The sequence below is a fragment of the Empidonax traillii genome, unplaced genomic scaffold, assembly GCF_003031625.1.
Source record: "Empidonax traillii isolate 1590-97213 ecotype Southwest subspecies unplaced genomic scaffold, ASM303162v1 scaffold986:size372637, whole genome shotgun sequence".
NCBI classification, from domain to species: domain Eukaryota; kingdom Metazoa; phylum Chordata; class Aves; order Passeriformes; family Tyrannidae; genus Empidonax; species Empidonax traillii.
In genome coordinates this window covers 320,420-334,664 of record NW_020956179.1, presented here as the reverse complement: position 1 = coordinate 334,664, position 14,245 = coordinate 320,420, and the positions used below count along the sequence as shown (strand labels likewise).

The window sequence follows — 14,245 nt, the reverse complement described above, 5'->3', positions numbered from 1 at the left end:
TCCGGAGGAGGCAGAACATTTCCCTGCCATTCCTGCATTCAGCTCCATCCTTTGGAGACTTCGGAGCAGCAGAACGTTCCCTTGGCTGCTCTGAGCTGTGGAAGGTCATTGGCGCTGCATTTGGAGAGCAGACAAGGCTCCAAGGAGATGTTTGGTGGCATTTTTGGGGGACTGTGGGGTGGTTTATATTGCTCTGATAAATAAAAATATTTGGAGAGCAGACGAGGCTCGAGGAGATGTTCTGGTGGCATTTTTAGGACCGCAGGGAGGGGGGATATATTGCTCTGATAAAGCAAAATGAGATATGGTGCCTGAGCCAGCACAGGTTTGGTTTGGTTTATTTTAGCATAGGGAACTAAATATTTGGGTGGATGGTTGCTCTCTCCAGCTCCTACCCTCTCCCTTCCAGCCTTGCTGGTGGGAACCGGGAACTGCGTGACTGAGGCAGGAGGGAGGGAGAGCCAGTGAGCAGCGACACGGCTCCATTTGTTGTGCTGGCATCGGCACCACATCCCCAGTTTAATTAACAGTTACCATCGCAGCTATTCATGACGTTCCTGCTCTCTGCAGCAACAAAAGAAACCCCAGCGCGTTGTTCTGCGCCCTGGAACCCTGAAAACCACGAGTTAAGGCTGGCTGGAGCCTCTGTGTTTCTCTGAGTGTGTCTAGAACAAACATTTGAAGAGATTCCCAGCGACAGAATCCAGATCTTTTCTCTTTTTTTTGGTATCAGTATTTATGCTCGGTTTTCATGAGCCAGCACTGAAGCACGATGGGTCTAGAGGAGCACAGAGCACACAGCAGAGGCTTTGTAATCCTCAAAGTGCAAGTCCAAAGCTTCTGTCTGAAAAGTTGCTCTTTAGGGCTGAGTACATATGGGGACTTCTTGTTTATCCTGGCTTTTCTTTTAATCTGTACAGCTCAGCCTTGGAGAGTTAATGGGACAGAAAAAGATTAAAATACCCCTTCACACTGCCTGTCCTGACAGTCTCCCACCCTGATGTGTATCAGAAAGCCTAAACAGCCTCACTATCCCTTTAGTCCTTTCCAAGCCTTTGATCATTGTACAGTATCTCCTACCTGGCTTTTTTCCAAAAGGTGATAAACCCTGGGTTTGATTTCTAATTGGGGTAACGATAGCGGGAAGGAATCTGTGGGATCTGAGCATCCTTCCACAGCTCTGGGCCATTATCCCAGAGCTCAATCTGGCTGCTGGGAAACCTCTGAGCTGCAGACCCCGGGAGGAGGTTGGGGCTGCCAGTTTTCACTCTTATTTTCAGCCCTGCTGGGGCAGAGCTCACCTCTGTGACTGAGGGAAGCGTTCAGCAGTACTGACACTCAGGACTGGGGTGGTGGCTGAGAACACAGCTCCCCTAATGCCATTCCAGCTTTGCCCAGGGATCAGGATAAAGCTGTAAGCTCCGTTTGGAGCCGGGAGTTGTCTCCATGGAAATGTGCTGGCAGGGTGAGGGGAGCAGGCGGGTGCTGAGCTGCCTCTCCCCCGTGGCAGCAGTGCTAATGTGCTGGTTCTATCCTGCAGCCACGCTCTGCCACGTCCAGGGCAGAGGTGATCAGGAGAAAATCTCTGCCATATCCATTAGAGGTTGTGTTTACTCGATCCATCAGGAATCAGCTGTGTGATACCCCCTGCTCCAGGCGTTCTCCCTCCCTGTTTTGCGTAGCTCAGTAAAATGGTTCCTCCGTGTGTTGCAAGTGGGGAAACTGAGGCACCAGGTGGGGCAGGGGCTCTCAGGCTTGTAACCAAACGTCCCCTGCTTCATCTTCCCTCTTGGTGGGGGATTTTTTTTCCTCCTTGCTGGGTTTTCTGTGTGCGAGGTTTCAGTTTTTCCTCTCCGCCCTGCGCTTTTGTGGAAAAATCGCCCTTTCAGAGGGTCCCTGGGCCCTGTCGGGTCACATCCCTTCACACCTCATTGCTCAGTGCTGCTCGGCCAGCGCTGCCTCTCCCGGGCTGGGGAGGGAGAGGAGCTGATGAGTGTTAAACTTTAAACGTGGGTTCTGTGTGCTTGGTGCCTCCTGATTCCCCTTCTCCTTCCTGCGCCTGTGAGTGCCGAGTACTGAGATCCCCTTCATCACCTGCCCAGGCAGGGGAGCTGGAGCCCACCAGCCTCGTGTCCCTACCATTCTGCTGGGCCGTGGAGCTGGTCAGGCTCTGCTTGGCTCTGCCCACCCAGCTCCCCCTCAGTGCTGTCCCCTTTGTGTCCCCACAGGTGCTGACAAGGCTGGGGAGACGTTGTGAGTCCTGCTGACCTGGCTGGGGCCGAAGGCCAGTGCAGAGGATGAGGATCCTTCCCAGCCCTGGGATGTCGTCGCTGGTCTCCCTTGTGAACCTCCTCTCCGTGCTGCTGATAGACTGTGTAGCTGAAAGTAAGTGACTCTGCTCTTCCCTCGCTCCTTTTTTTCACCCCAGCAAAGTATCCCCCTGTCCTTTGCAGCGTTAAGGAAGTGCTCAGTACCTGACCATGTGTTTAATTTTCTAACTTTAGCTTTCCACCGGTGCCTTCCCATTGTTCCCAGTCCCGCCTCAGGGGGACACAGGGCAGCTGGGTCCTCACAGCCTGCTTTGAACCTCGGGTTGCCCCCAAGCCTGCGAAAGAGCTGGAGAGAAGGGAGGGAGCTGCCTGACAGCTCTTGCCAGAGCCTTCCTCCCCCTTCTCCTGGCCCCATCTCCACCCAGCTCGCCCATATTGTCCTCTCCTGCTCCTGCCTTTCAGGATCTGTCAGACACTGGTGACCGTTGTCATGTTACTTTCTGGGGCCGGATTCCAAACAGCATCTGAAGAAAGAGTATTATGTTCCTTCTTCCCCTGAGTGAACCAGTTCCAGTTTAACACAGTTTTTATCTTTGCTGCCTTTCAATTCTTGCTTTAAAAAATGAAAAAGGGGAAGGCAAAAAAAAAAAAAAAAGTGAAAATCTTCAGCGACTTGAATGTAATGTTCCTTCGACATGAAGGCTGATCGCTTGGGATCAGTGGGGAATAGACTTTTCCAAGCTGATTGAATTATGGCTTTTTTTTTTTTTTTTTCTCCCTCCCCTGCAAAGCTGCTTGAAGCTGGTGAGAGGGCTGCTCTGGTCAGCGTAGCCCTTGACAGCTTTTAACGTAATCGCTTCGTTATCAGGGTTTATTACGATGACGCCGTCACCGGGGATTGAATGGACCCACGACCTTTGGTTGCTGGGAGAATTTTTTTTGGAACAAGTGCTTTCTATCCTCTCTGCAGTAGGCAAGTGGAGGGTGTGTTTGCCCTTGCCTCACTCCTGAGTTTTGCTGGGTTCGTGCTTAATCCTTCTTTGCAGGGAGAAACGCTCATGTGCAGAAAGATAATGTTTTATTTTGTTCTTTTTTCATTTCGTAAGCCTGGGAAGGGAGTTGGGCTCTGGAAGGTTTGCTGTAGGGCCAGAGCTTCAGTTTGAGCTGTCCTGAGTAGCAGGAACAGTGCAGTGTCTGGCAGCAGGGAACCTGGCATGAGTCTTTTTCCCAAGGATTTATCCAGGGCCCTGCTTGGGTGTATAAGCAGAGCTCTAATTCATCCCTTGTGAAAAGTGGGGTCCATTTTAATGTTACGTGTCCACCAAGCCCTGTGTGCTCATTGCTGGGAGTGGGCGCTGCAGAATCAAGGCTTCTCAAAATCGTGGCCGTGTGACCTCAGTTCTTCTGTGGTTTTGGTTTTTCCTCAGAAGAAATGAGCATCTTGTCTGTCCATCCTCTCTGGGGTGAGGTTTGCTGAGAGATTACAGCAGAATAAGGAGATCCCACATGCTGTCTGACTGCTACCAAGCCCTTTTGGGGGGAAGTGTTCCCCCAGGAAGGGGGGGCTGATGCTGGTCAGACACAGGAGGCACCAATTCTGTGGCCCGAGCCCTGCTGAAATCTGTCACTGCTCCACAGACGCCTTGCTGCTCGCAGCTGAGTTTCTCTCTCCTGTAGTTCTGCAGTGTCCTTGGATCCTGAGCGCTGAGGTTTTGTATTCTTTTTCCTCTTGCTGCTCACAGATGTCCACGCAGGAACTTTGCAGGTTGCCCAAGGCGGGGCTGCTCTTACCTGCTTGCTGTGCAGATGAAACTGGAAGGTGGTGTCTCTTCTCTTGGCCTGTGGGAAAGCTCAGCACCTCCCTGACCTGTTCCCATGGGGTTGCTCCCTGTTCCCAGTCATTGGAGTAGCTCTGGGGCTGTTGCTGTGCCCGGTGATGATGAGTGGACAGAGAGTTGGTTGGTAGCTCCTGTTTTTGGAGTGGCTCTGGAGAGATCCCCTCGCAGTCAGCAGCACCCGAGCTGGTCCGTGCTGCTCCCCCACTGAGCCCTGCAAACAGCAAACAGCTTCATCTGTCACAACTGCAGAGCCTGTGTGAGGAGCTGTCACTCTGTTCTGACAATGTCCTCTCCCATCAGATGGCCCTGGGCTCTGTCACTGCCTCTCCCGTAATCCCTTGGCCGCTTTCCATTTGGCCACGGCGCTGACCCCATTTCCTGCCCTAATTCACCACAGGGGCTGCCCAGGCCCTGCAGCCCCCCGGGGCAACATGGGGGTGGTGCCCCTGGCGTGATGGGAAACCTGCATTGGAGATGGGAAACCCCTGGGATTCTGGCTTTTGGAGGGCATCACCCTCCCAGCCTCACAGGGGAACAGCTCCCCGTGCAGCAAAGCTGGGACTTGCCCCCTCTCCCAGTGCAGCACTGGAGGAGCTGTGGCCTCTGCAATCAAAGGACCATTAAAATACTTCCCTTGTTTCCGAGGCTAATTGATCTCAGTCAGTGATTTAAATCTTTCTGTGGCAGGAGTGTTCTATTTAAAGGAAACTGCCATTTAAATTAAAAACCCAAAGCGCCACGCTACTTTCTGCCTGCTGTTCCTCCTTGGGAAGCTGAAGAGGGCAATAATTGAAAGGTGTAAAGCAGAAATGTTCCTTCTCTTTCTCTTTGGTTGCACATGGGCACTTTGTTTCTTCTGTACAGTCAAGGGCAGCCATGGAACTGGTAATTGCTAATTCCCTGATTATTTTCATTAAATGGAAAGTACTATCATTTTGTTCAGGATTCAGCTGTTTGGGTGAGTACCAGGAATTGGCATCGCTGCAGGGAGTGAGGGGAGACCTCCCCAAGAGCTGCACAGCCAAAGAGGCAGGTCTTGTGCCCCTTGGAGCTGAGAGAAAACCACACAGCAGAGACAGATAGATATGAGTCCAGGGAGGGTAAGAGTCCCCAAATTGCTGGTGGACCTGGGCACAGCACCAAGCCTTGGGGTTTCCTGTTCGTGCCCCCAGCCTGAGCCATCAAAACCTCTGTGGCGAGCACCCTAAAACACCTCGTTTTGTGTTTAGACAGAATCAGCCTCGTCTTTCTGATGGAGCTGGGCAGGATCTAGGCAGGGCACAGCTGTTTTAGGGCTGAGGGCAGTGGTCAGGTCCTCCTGCCCTCCTCTGCCACCCAAAGGAACGACGTGCCCGCTCCTAAGTGCTCCTCAGCTGCAGATAAAAAGCCATTTACTGTATAGAAATGTGCCCATTTTTCTGACTGGAATCAGCACGCTCGCTGTTTTCAAGTGGATTTTTCTCATTGATTAAACCTTTGTGCTTTACAATAGCACTTTGCTAATTGGCACTTTGCATACACAGAGGGCTGGTGTGTGGCTCTCTCCGCCCCAGCAAGATTTAATGGCAGCAAACGTTACTTATTACTCAGGTTTCCTTCCTTTTATAAATCATGGTATAGAACTCTTTACCAGCACACTCTGAAGTATTACCATAAATAATTAAATCTAAATTGCAATTGACAAAATAAAAGAATAAAGCCCCTTTTATGATGCATTACCCTGGCTTTCTTCCCTTTTAATTGCTCTTGCACTGTCATTAATTTGCAGAACATGGGAATTCGTGGGAGGTGCATGTGTCGGGGCTGGGGATGAGCATCCATGAGCATCCATGGGGCTGGGAGAAGACAGTGGAAAACACGTGGTGGGATGGGAAAAGAGCTCCTGTAGGTCCGTGGTTAGGCTGAAAGAGTGGGGAGCTGGTGTGTGTGATGTGGAAGGTGTGTGACTGTGGAAGGTGTGTGATTGTGGAAGGTGTCTGATTCTGGAAGGTGTCTGATTCTGGAAGATGTGTGCTCCTGCAAGATGCAGGAGGTGGTGGCAGCACAGTGAGCACGATGAGATCCTGATCACAGAGACTCTCAGGTGCATCTGACTCCTTCCCTGAGTGGCCCCTCCCCTGCTCTCATTCCCAGAGGATTAGCCTCTGGCTCAGCTCCCAGCTTTTAGCTCTGGAGGTCCCAGCTTTGATCTGCTGTTGGCCAAGACAGCAGTTGTCACAAAAGATGGTAGTAAAAATCAAGGAGGCTCCATCTTAGGACTTGATAGGCATGCTAAGTCGACATCAGTGGGAAGGGAATCTCTCTCCACAGTCGGGGAAAGCTGCTCCAGTTTTTGGTGTTTGAGATGGATCCTGACAGCGCTGTCCTGACAGGAGGCTGATAGTCTCATAGTTTGTGTCGTAGACCCCAAAATGACAGTGAACCTGCTGGGGGCTGAGGAAATGGGGGGAGGCTGCAGAAAGGCTTTTTCCCCTTTGTGGGTGGGTTGGAGGGGGAGCAGAATTTGAGGTGGGAACACAGAGGAGGTTGTGTGGCCGGTTGGTGGGTGGTGGAGTTTTTACTGCACATTGTTCCTTCAATGAGTAGAGTCTAATGGTGAGCAAGAGGGAGGCAGCAGCTAAATTGCACCCTCCAGAAGGCAGAGATCCCTGCTTCCCTCCCCAGATCCACTTGCTGCTCATGTTCCCCCCGCACCAGTTGCCTTTGTAACCAGGAGACACCTTGTTGTCCTTGCTCCTGAATTGCCCTTTCCTTCGCTGCCTTCTCTGTCTGCCAGTTGTGATCCAGGCTGTGGCTGCTGAGGGTTCTGGACTGGTTGTTGTCTCACTCAAGGACACTGAATTAAGCTTCTGTGTCACCTTGTTTAAGTGCCTGATTAAATTAAACCTTGCCTGACTGGATCAAGTGATGTATCTCTTTTCTTTTCTTTCTCTTGTTTTCTTTTTTTTTTTTTTTTCTTTTTCTAAGATAACCCAAATTGGAAAGTTTGTGTCTTCTGTAGGACCCAGGGAGGAAATCAATCATCTGTTGAAAGAGCTTCCTCGGGGGCAGGGGGGGGGCTGTCAGTGCCCAGGTCTCAGCTGTGCCCCACACTGTGAATGCTCATTAGATTAATCTCTGCTGAGGAGCACCTGGGGACAGCGGCAGCCACGGGTGTTTGGGGCCCAGCCATGGGTGTCTCCTGGTGAAGGATCTTCTCCCAGCCAGGGGTTCTTGCTGCTCAGCTTCATTAGGTGTTTAAGTTAGGGGAAAAGAGCATCTGTTTGTTGTGTAAACAAGCAGCTTGTGTGAAAATGTCATCTACAGAGGGGCTGTGATGGAGGAAGTGTCTGTCCTCACCGTACCTGGATGCCAGAGCTGGGGCTGTTCCTCTGTGTCAGGCTTTACCAGGAAGCCAAGACTTTTTCCTAGGTGGCTTTTCCCCTTGGTTGTCCTGTTCCCCCTGGCAGTTCCTGCACATGCTGCTGGGAAGGACGGGATCTTTCTGATGTCTCACCCAGGTCACAGCAGCTTTCCTTCTGCCTGGCAAGGCCTTTGTGCTTGTGTTGTTTTTTTCAGGACCGACAAAATCCGAATCCCCTGGGTCACTAAAGGGAATCTGTGAGGGTATTCCCACCCTTTTTGTGGCCTGGCAAGCCCAGTATTATTCTTAGAAGGCGAGCAGAGTGTTTTTCAAGGACGCCCGACCAGAGGGATGTCGTTCCTCAGCGCGTGGGATGGAATCTGGGCTCGTGCTGGCCTGTGAGACGCAATCTCCCAAGAACGCTTTTATTTACTCTGTGCCACTCTTCCCCTCCAGTCAAGGATGTTCTCTTGCAGCATAATTGGTCCCAGTTCCCACCTTAGAAAGCTGTGATGTTCCCTGCACTGCAGCTGCTTTTAATTTTTTGGGGGGATTGTTAAAAGTTCATGAAAACGGTCACGTTTTAGACCATCTGCCGCGTGCCAGGAGCTAAGCAGCGCATGGGCTGAGGGCCAGGGGGCTGGGACAGGAGCTGGGAGTGTCCTCACACTGTGACTGCACCTTCTCAACCCTCCTTTTGCTTGTCTAGATGGCTTTTTTTTGAGCGAGGAGTCCTCTTGCTGACTGTTGTCCAGTGTAATTAGTCCCAGCCTTGAGCTGGGGATCTGTCCTGGTTAAACCACGCCAGGTTCTCCCCCTGCAAACGCTAAACACTCGTGTTGGGGGTTGGCAGAGGAACCTCCTGCTCCATCCAAGGGCACAGCAGTGACTGTGGAAGAGATCACAGCTACCCCAGACCTGAGGAGTGCCAGGAGAGAGCGTTATAAATACATTTTGGACGTCTGCTGCGAAGGCTTTGAAAGGGGTTATTGAAATGAATGATTTAAACCGTTGACATGAGGGACTGTGGGTTGACCTGTTTTCACAGTGGAGGGTTTTGAGCATGTCCCATCTCGGTTTTTGCAGACATGAAACATTGCTGCTTCATACGAGCCTGGTGGAAAACCAACGCTGCTCGTTTCATCTGCAATGCACAGAATCGTTTCTGTTTCCTTTTGAGGCTGAGAGGGAAAGCAAAGCTTTAAAGAAGGAAGAAAAAAAATAAATAAATAGAAGGAGCTGCAACCGGTTTAGCATTCTACAAAGTTTCTCTGAGTCCTCCAAATCTTTAATTGACTCAGGAGCATAAAATTGAGAAGGGGAGAGAGTGAGAGAGCGTGTGGAGTGGCGCGAGCGATTTGAATAATTTATTGTCCTTTGAAGTTGCAAGAGAAATTTCAGCTGCCTTGGGGAGTAATTTCTCCCCCTTCTGAAAGGGTTTCTCCTTATTTTAAGCTCATTCAGAAGCTGATAGTTTTGCATTTTCTGCATAATTAATGAGCATAGCTCCCCCCACTCTCACACAACCTCTAAAGAATGGTGGGGTGATGAAACTTGGTGGTTTTTTTAATTAATAAAGTCAAATTAATTTGGCTATGTCCTCTTCCTCCCTCACCTCCGTTGGAATTCATGGATTTAATCTTAAATTAGTCCGAGCGTGCTGCTGAGATTTACAAATCTTTAGCCTGGACTTTGATTTGTATGAATGGATTTCTAAAATGGTGGTGTAGGGGTTTTTTTTTTCCAGTTCATCTCGAAGATCACCTTGAGACTGGTTCCAGTGGGCTCCCAGAGAGCCAGGAAGGTCCTTCAGCTCCTGTTTCTCTTTGTCTGGGGAGCACGTGCTTGGTTTTGAGGGCTTTCTGTGTGTTATTTCTGTGTGAGTGCTGTGAAATGCCCCTTTTCCTTCTAAGATCTGCCAGTTGGGGCTAATTCCAGTAGCTGCCCCTTGAGGGGTTGCCTTCTCCTGATGGAAAGGGGAGGGGTTCTCCTTCCTGGTACCTGGAGGGGCTGCAGGACAGACTCCTGTTAAGGAGCCATCCCTTGGCAGGTGTCAAACACGAACAGAAACCTGTCCTACCCAAAAAAGAAGCTCACCTGCCTCAGTTACTGTCTCGGATAGCAGAATTGAAGGTGGCGTCGCTGCTGCTTTTCCACGTTTCCATTTCTCCCTCGCTCATGTCTTGCACTGTTTTTCTGGCTCACTGAGTCTCTAGTTATCTCAAAGCTGAACTCATCACATTCCCACTGCTGTCAGTTCTCGGCAGTGTTGTTGGATTCTCCCTTTTTTTTTCTGATTCTTTTGTGTTGATGTGCCCACTACAAATCTGAATGATGAGCATTGTGGCTCAGAGACAGAAATTGCAGTGACTCGTGTGGTAGGAGTCAAAGTTCATCATTGTTAAAGGTTGTGTTCATCCGTTAGTCATGGCTTTGTTGGGTTCTGGGTTTTTGTTTTCACGATCTCCCATCTTGAGCTCCCTTGACATCCCAGCCTCAAACACTGATAAGCGATACAGGCTCAAAATATACTGTTAAGACTCAGTGTTTCAAGCTTGTACATCCCGAATCTCCTTTTGTTCCATGGAAAATGTGGGGCCAGATAAGAATGACGCAACAAACCTTTCAAAATACCCCAAATCCTGTGCTGTAGGAACTGTACCTTTCCCTGTCCTTGTAGACCAGGAACCTTCTTCTCTTAAGCCTGAAGGGAAGAAGCAGACAACAGCTAGTAAGTGGAAGTAATACAGCTTTTATTTACAGGATTAGGAGAGCAGAGCTTTATCAGACGCTGTTTTATTTGCCTGGTGTGCCTTTCATCCCCAAGTGATCCCACATATGAGCTGGCAAATCTCGACTGGGTTCATCCATCCCGTGATCTTGTGCATGCAGAGCTGCAGCCCCTCCTGAGCTGGTGATGCAAGACAGGACTTAAACTGTGTGTTTGCAGTTTGCAAAGCTCTGTGTCACATCACAGAACCAGGGGTTGGGGCTGATCTCCCTGATCACATCCTTGGGGCTCCCAGCTCTGCTCTTTCTCGGAAGGACCGTGAGCTGCAGGAGCTCGTAGCGGTTTGTTTTCCCCGTTGTGCTGACTCTGCTGTCACTTTGTGGTGGTGCAGGACTCAGGCTGGGCTATATTAAGATGGCATGGCCTCCTGGGAGCTGGATCCGGGCTCGTTAAGCTCTTTCTTCTTGCAGGCTTGTCCCGTAGGAGAGATGGTTTGTTCATGTTCTGGTATCCCCCCTGGACTCTGATTCTTTAGTGACTCAGAGCAGTGGAAGTTGAGCAAAGAGCCAAATCCTTTCTAGCTGGGTCTTTTTTAAGTAGGTGGTGAATCAAGCTGCTCCAGGATGCCATTATCAATGAGATGGCTGGAGTAGAAGCTGTCTTAGCAACTTGGCAAGGGCGGGGAGAGGTCCCTGCCTCAAGCTTGTGATTGCAAACAACCTGGGATTGCTGTCGTGACATTGATGGACAAGGGGCCCTCATTAAGTTGCCAGGACAGCTCCGTGGGTCTCTGGCTCTGCTCTGGGTTGTTATGCCTTGTTATGGGACCTGTGGACAGGCATGAGATGTTGCTACAGCATTTGTGTACCCTCAGGGTCCACGTTGCTGAGGCCGCGTGTGATCCTTTGTTTGCTGGAGCTTCCTGGCTGACCCCAGGGCTGCCATCCTCCATGAGAGCAGAGCTCATCTCCTTCAGCCCTTGCTGGTCACAAGGAGCAGCTTCCTTCCTGTGCTGTGATGCCAGAAGATGAAGGAGAATCCTGGCCAGAGGACCATCTGCATTCCCACCAACGTGCTCCTTTGCCCCTCAGTTTGGTGTGTGCCAGGGAGGGAGGGTGGGAGCAGAGAGCAGCAGTTGTGCCACCTGCAGTGCTCACCATTGAATTGGTAAGAGAAATAAGTGGGGAAACTGAGGCACAGGAGGAGGATTTTTGTGGGATGTGACCACAGAATGCCCTGAAAAGCTTACTCAGTCCTGCATCCCCCAGATCGCATTCCCTCCTGCACATATTCCATGCACTTCTTAGTGCTGCCTCTTTTCCATCCTTTCTTGCCTTGTGTGCAGGGTCTCATTCTGATGCTGGGCACCAGCTCCCTGCTGCATTTGCTGTCCTTGCCTGCCAAGTGCAGACCCCTTCACCCCCAACATTAATCCTCCGTTTCCCATTCACTGAACACAAGCCCTGGTGATGCTTTGAGCTTCCACACCATGGAAGTTCTCACAGGGTGGGTGCTTTCTGGTGTGTGCTCACTACGTGGTGTTAGATACCAGGCACCAGTTTTCCTCTTGGGGAAGGAAGAAGGTGGCCCAGGATACCACCCCACTCCCTGCAGAACAGGGACATCTCCCTGTCCTGTCCCATCAAGCAGTTTTCATCCTCTGTGTGTGTATCATCACATGTGCCCTGTTGTCCCTTCCTCCAGCTGGAGGAATGTTTTCCTTGGCTGTGTCAAGGTGCCAGTCACTGGAGCTGGGACTGATCCGTGGAGGTGACAAATACCCTTTTTGCCATGGAGAGAGGTGGATCCTTTCCATGCACAGGGATGTGTGAAGGTAGCCTGGAGGATTCCTGCTGCAACGGGATAACGTCATCCCGGTGCTGTTCCCACACGATAAGGAACGGTCCCATCCCTGAAAACCAGAAAGGAATGATTTTGCTTCCCCTCCAGCAAAAGCAGGTGTTTCTCACCTTGGATGTCACAACTAGGAGTCGATTTTTTGGTAGCCTCGGTCTCCTCCTGCCTCGCTGCTTCAGGCTCGTACTTCCCCTTCCAAAGGGTCTGTGTCCCAGTGCATTTCAAAGCTGTATGGATGTGCCAGATCCCCAAAATTACAAGCCTGGTGGCGAGAACAGCCTGACATGATGCTGGCTATGAATGTTCTGCTGCCTCATCCTGGCTGGGGGGAGAGGTGGGAGCTGGCAGCACAGGCAGGTGTTGGACAGCCAGGGTAGTTAAAGGTGTGTGACATGAGTTCTTCATCTTCCTCACCCATTTTCTGTCTGTGATAATCCTGTGCTGGGTCACGTCCTTCGCTGCTGCCCTTCCTTCTCTGGGGCCTTGCAGGAAAGGAGAAGGGATAATCTTCCAGGTGACATTCCCCTGTGTCCAATAAGGAAGAGCCTGCACTCACCTGTGGTAGCACCGATTCTCTGAGTCTGTCAGGGAAGGGCTTTGGTGGCTCAGCAGCAGGGGAATAGCAAGGTGGAAGTATTTCACTTCTCAAAAAATGTCCTCGATCTTTTTTTACCCTCCTTTGCCCAACCTTGCCAGTCCCGTCTCCCTGAAGGGAGCCAAGAGCTGCTGACAGTAAGAGGAAGTCTCTGTCTAAAGCCTATAATTATCCTGTCTGCCTTCCCAGAAAAGGCCAGTTGGGGAGCGAGCGTGCTCCTGTTCCACGGACCAGCCCTGCCTTCTCCTACCTCCCCAATTACTGCTTAATGGACTTTTTATGATGATAAGACGACCGGGCTGGGGAGAAGTTATTGATGGGGAAATGGAAAATAATTCACTCCCTGTTTGTTTGTTCTGTCAGAAAACCCTCACTTTAGTTTTATTTGCGAGGCATCGAGAAATGGCCCTTGGAAAGAAAAAGTGCCAAATCTGTCGATAAAGCCCTGGATTTCACGGGGACCTGGGTCTCTGCAGGACCTCTCCAAGGGGTGTTCTCAACCTTGTGGAGTGTCTCCATAGAGTCTCCTCCCCGGTGCTGCGCCCAGTTTGCAGCTCTCACTCTTCTCCTGAGGGAAAATGTGAATTCTGGAGCTGTCTCCCATGCCTCTACCCCTCTCACGAGCTCCCCCGCTCCCTAATGCCACTGCTTTGGAATACGGACCCATTCCAAACAGAGCATTCTTGCTCCCCACTCTCCATCTGTCTCAAATTTGGCTGCTCTCTCTCCTGTTTTCATCTGCTCTGTGGTTTGTCTCCTCCATCTAATCTTCACTTCCTTGCTCTGGCTCTGAGCACTTCCCTCCTCTCCAGCTTGCTCCAGCTCTCTTGCACAGAGTCATGGAATATCCTGACTTGGAAAGGGCCCACAAGGACCATCAAAGCCCAACTCTTGGCCCTGCCCGGGTCAGCCCCAAGAACGTGCCATTTCCCTTGTTGATCTCTTCTCGTTCCCACTGATTTTCCCATCCTTTCTACCTTCTGCTCCACCTTTTGTCTCCTGCTTCACTGGTGTGGCAGGGCTGCTCCTCTGGCTGTGCCTCCCAGCTGTCCCCAGATGCTCCACGCTCCCATCCCCATCCTTCCAACACAGGGCATGGATCTGTGTGCAGTCAGAGCACAACAGCATGTGTGTGTCAAACACTTCCTAAAGCAACAGACAAACAGTGGGAGCGTGGCTGGACCCCAGTCTCACATTGCTGGGAGGGTTTTCAGGAGGGCAGATGAAAGCACAGCCACCCAGGCCTGTGGCTGGGGAGTACCTTGGGCTCCTTCTCCAATTGTGAGCCCGTCAGCAGTTGTGGAAAAGGGAGATGGAGTTTCACTAGATCAGCAGAAAGGTTCAGCCCAGAAACCAAAGGAAGAAGGAGGAGGAAGAAGAGGAGGGGAGGGGGAGTTAACTCTGTGCATGGCAGTGGGAACATCATTGGATTCCTTTCTGGTGGCTCTGCAAGTTAGCAGGGGGTGAGAAATAACAGGGAGAGATGTCTCATTCCAGCTGACATGAACGGGTTGTTGGAAGATTCCAAAGTTTTGTCTGGCTTTTGATTTTTATCTTCTTCTCTCCCCAAGACGTACCTGTTGGAGAAGGTCTCCGAGTTCCCTCTGATGA

General features: G+C 50.9%; 1 protein-coding gene across 15 annotated transcripts in view; it reads left to right on the top strand.

Annotated features, from left to right (window-relative positions):
* The first annotated feature begins 2,228 nt into the window (after positions 1 to 2,228).
* PTPRS (protein tyrosine phosphatase, receptor type S) overlaps positions 2,229 to 14,245 on the top strand; it is a 97,542-nt gene continuing 85,525 nt past the window's right edge. For all 15 annotated transcript variants that reach the window (XM_027903651.1, XM_027903645.1, XM_027903644.1 and 12 more), the window contains exon 1: positions 2,229 to 2,385. In XM_027903651.1, coding sequence (XP_027759452.1) covers positions 2,298 to 2,385 — 88 coding nt within the window. In that variant the 5' untranslated portion in view covers positions 2,229 to 2,297. The remainder of the gene's footprint in view (positions 2,386 to 14,245) is intronic.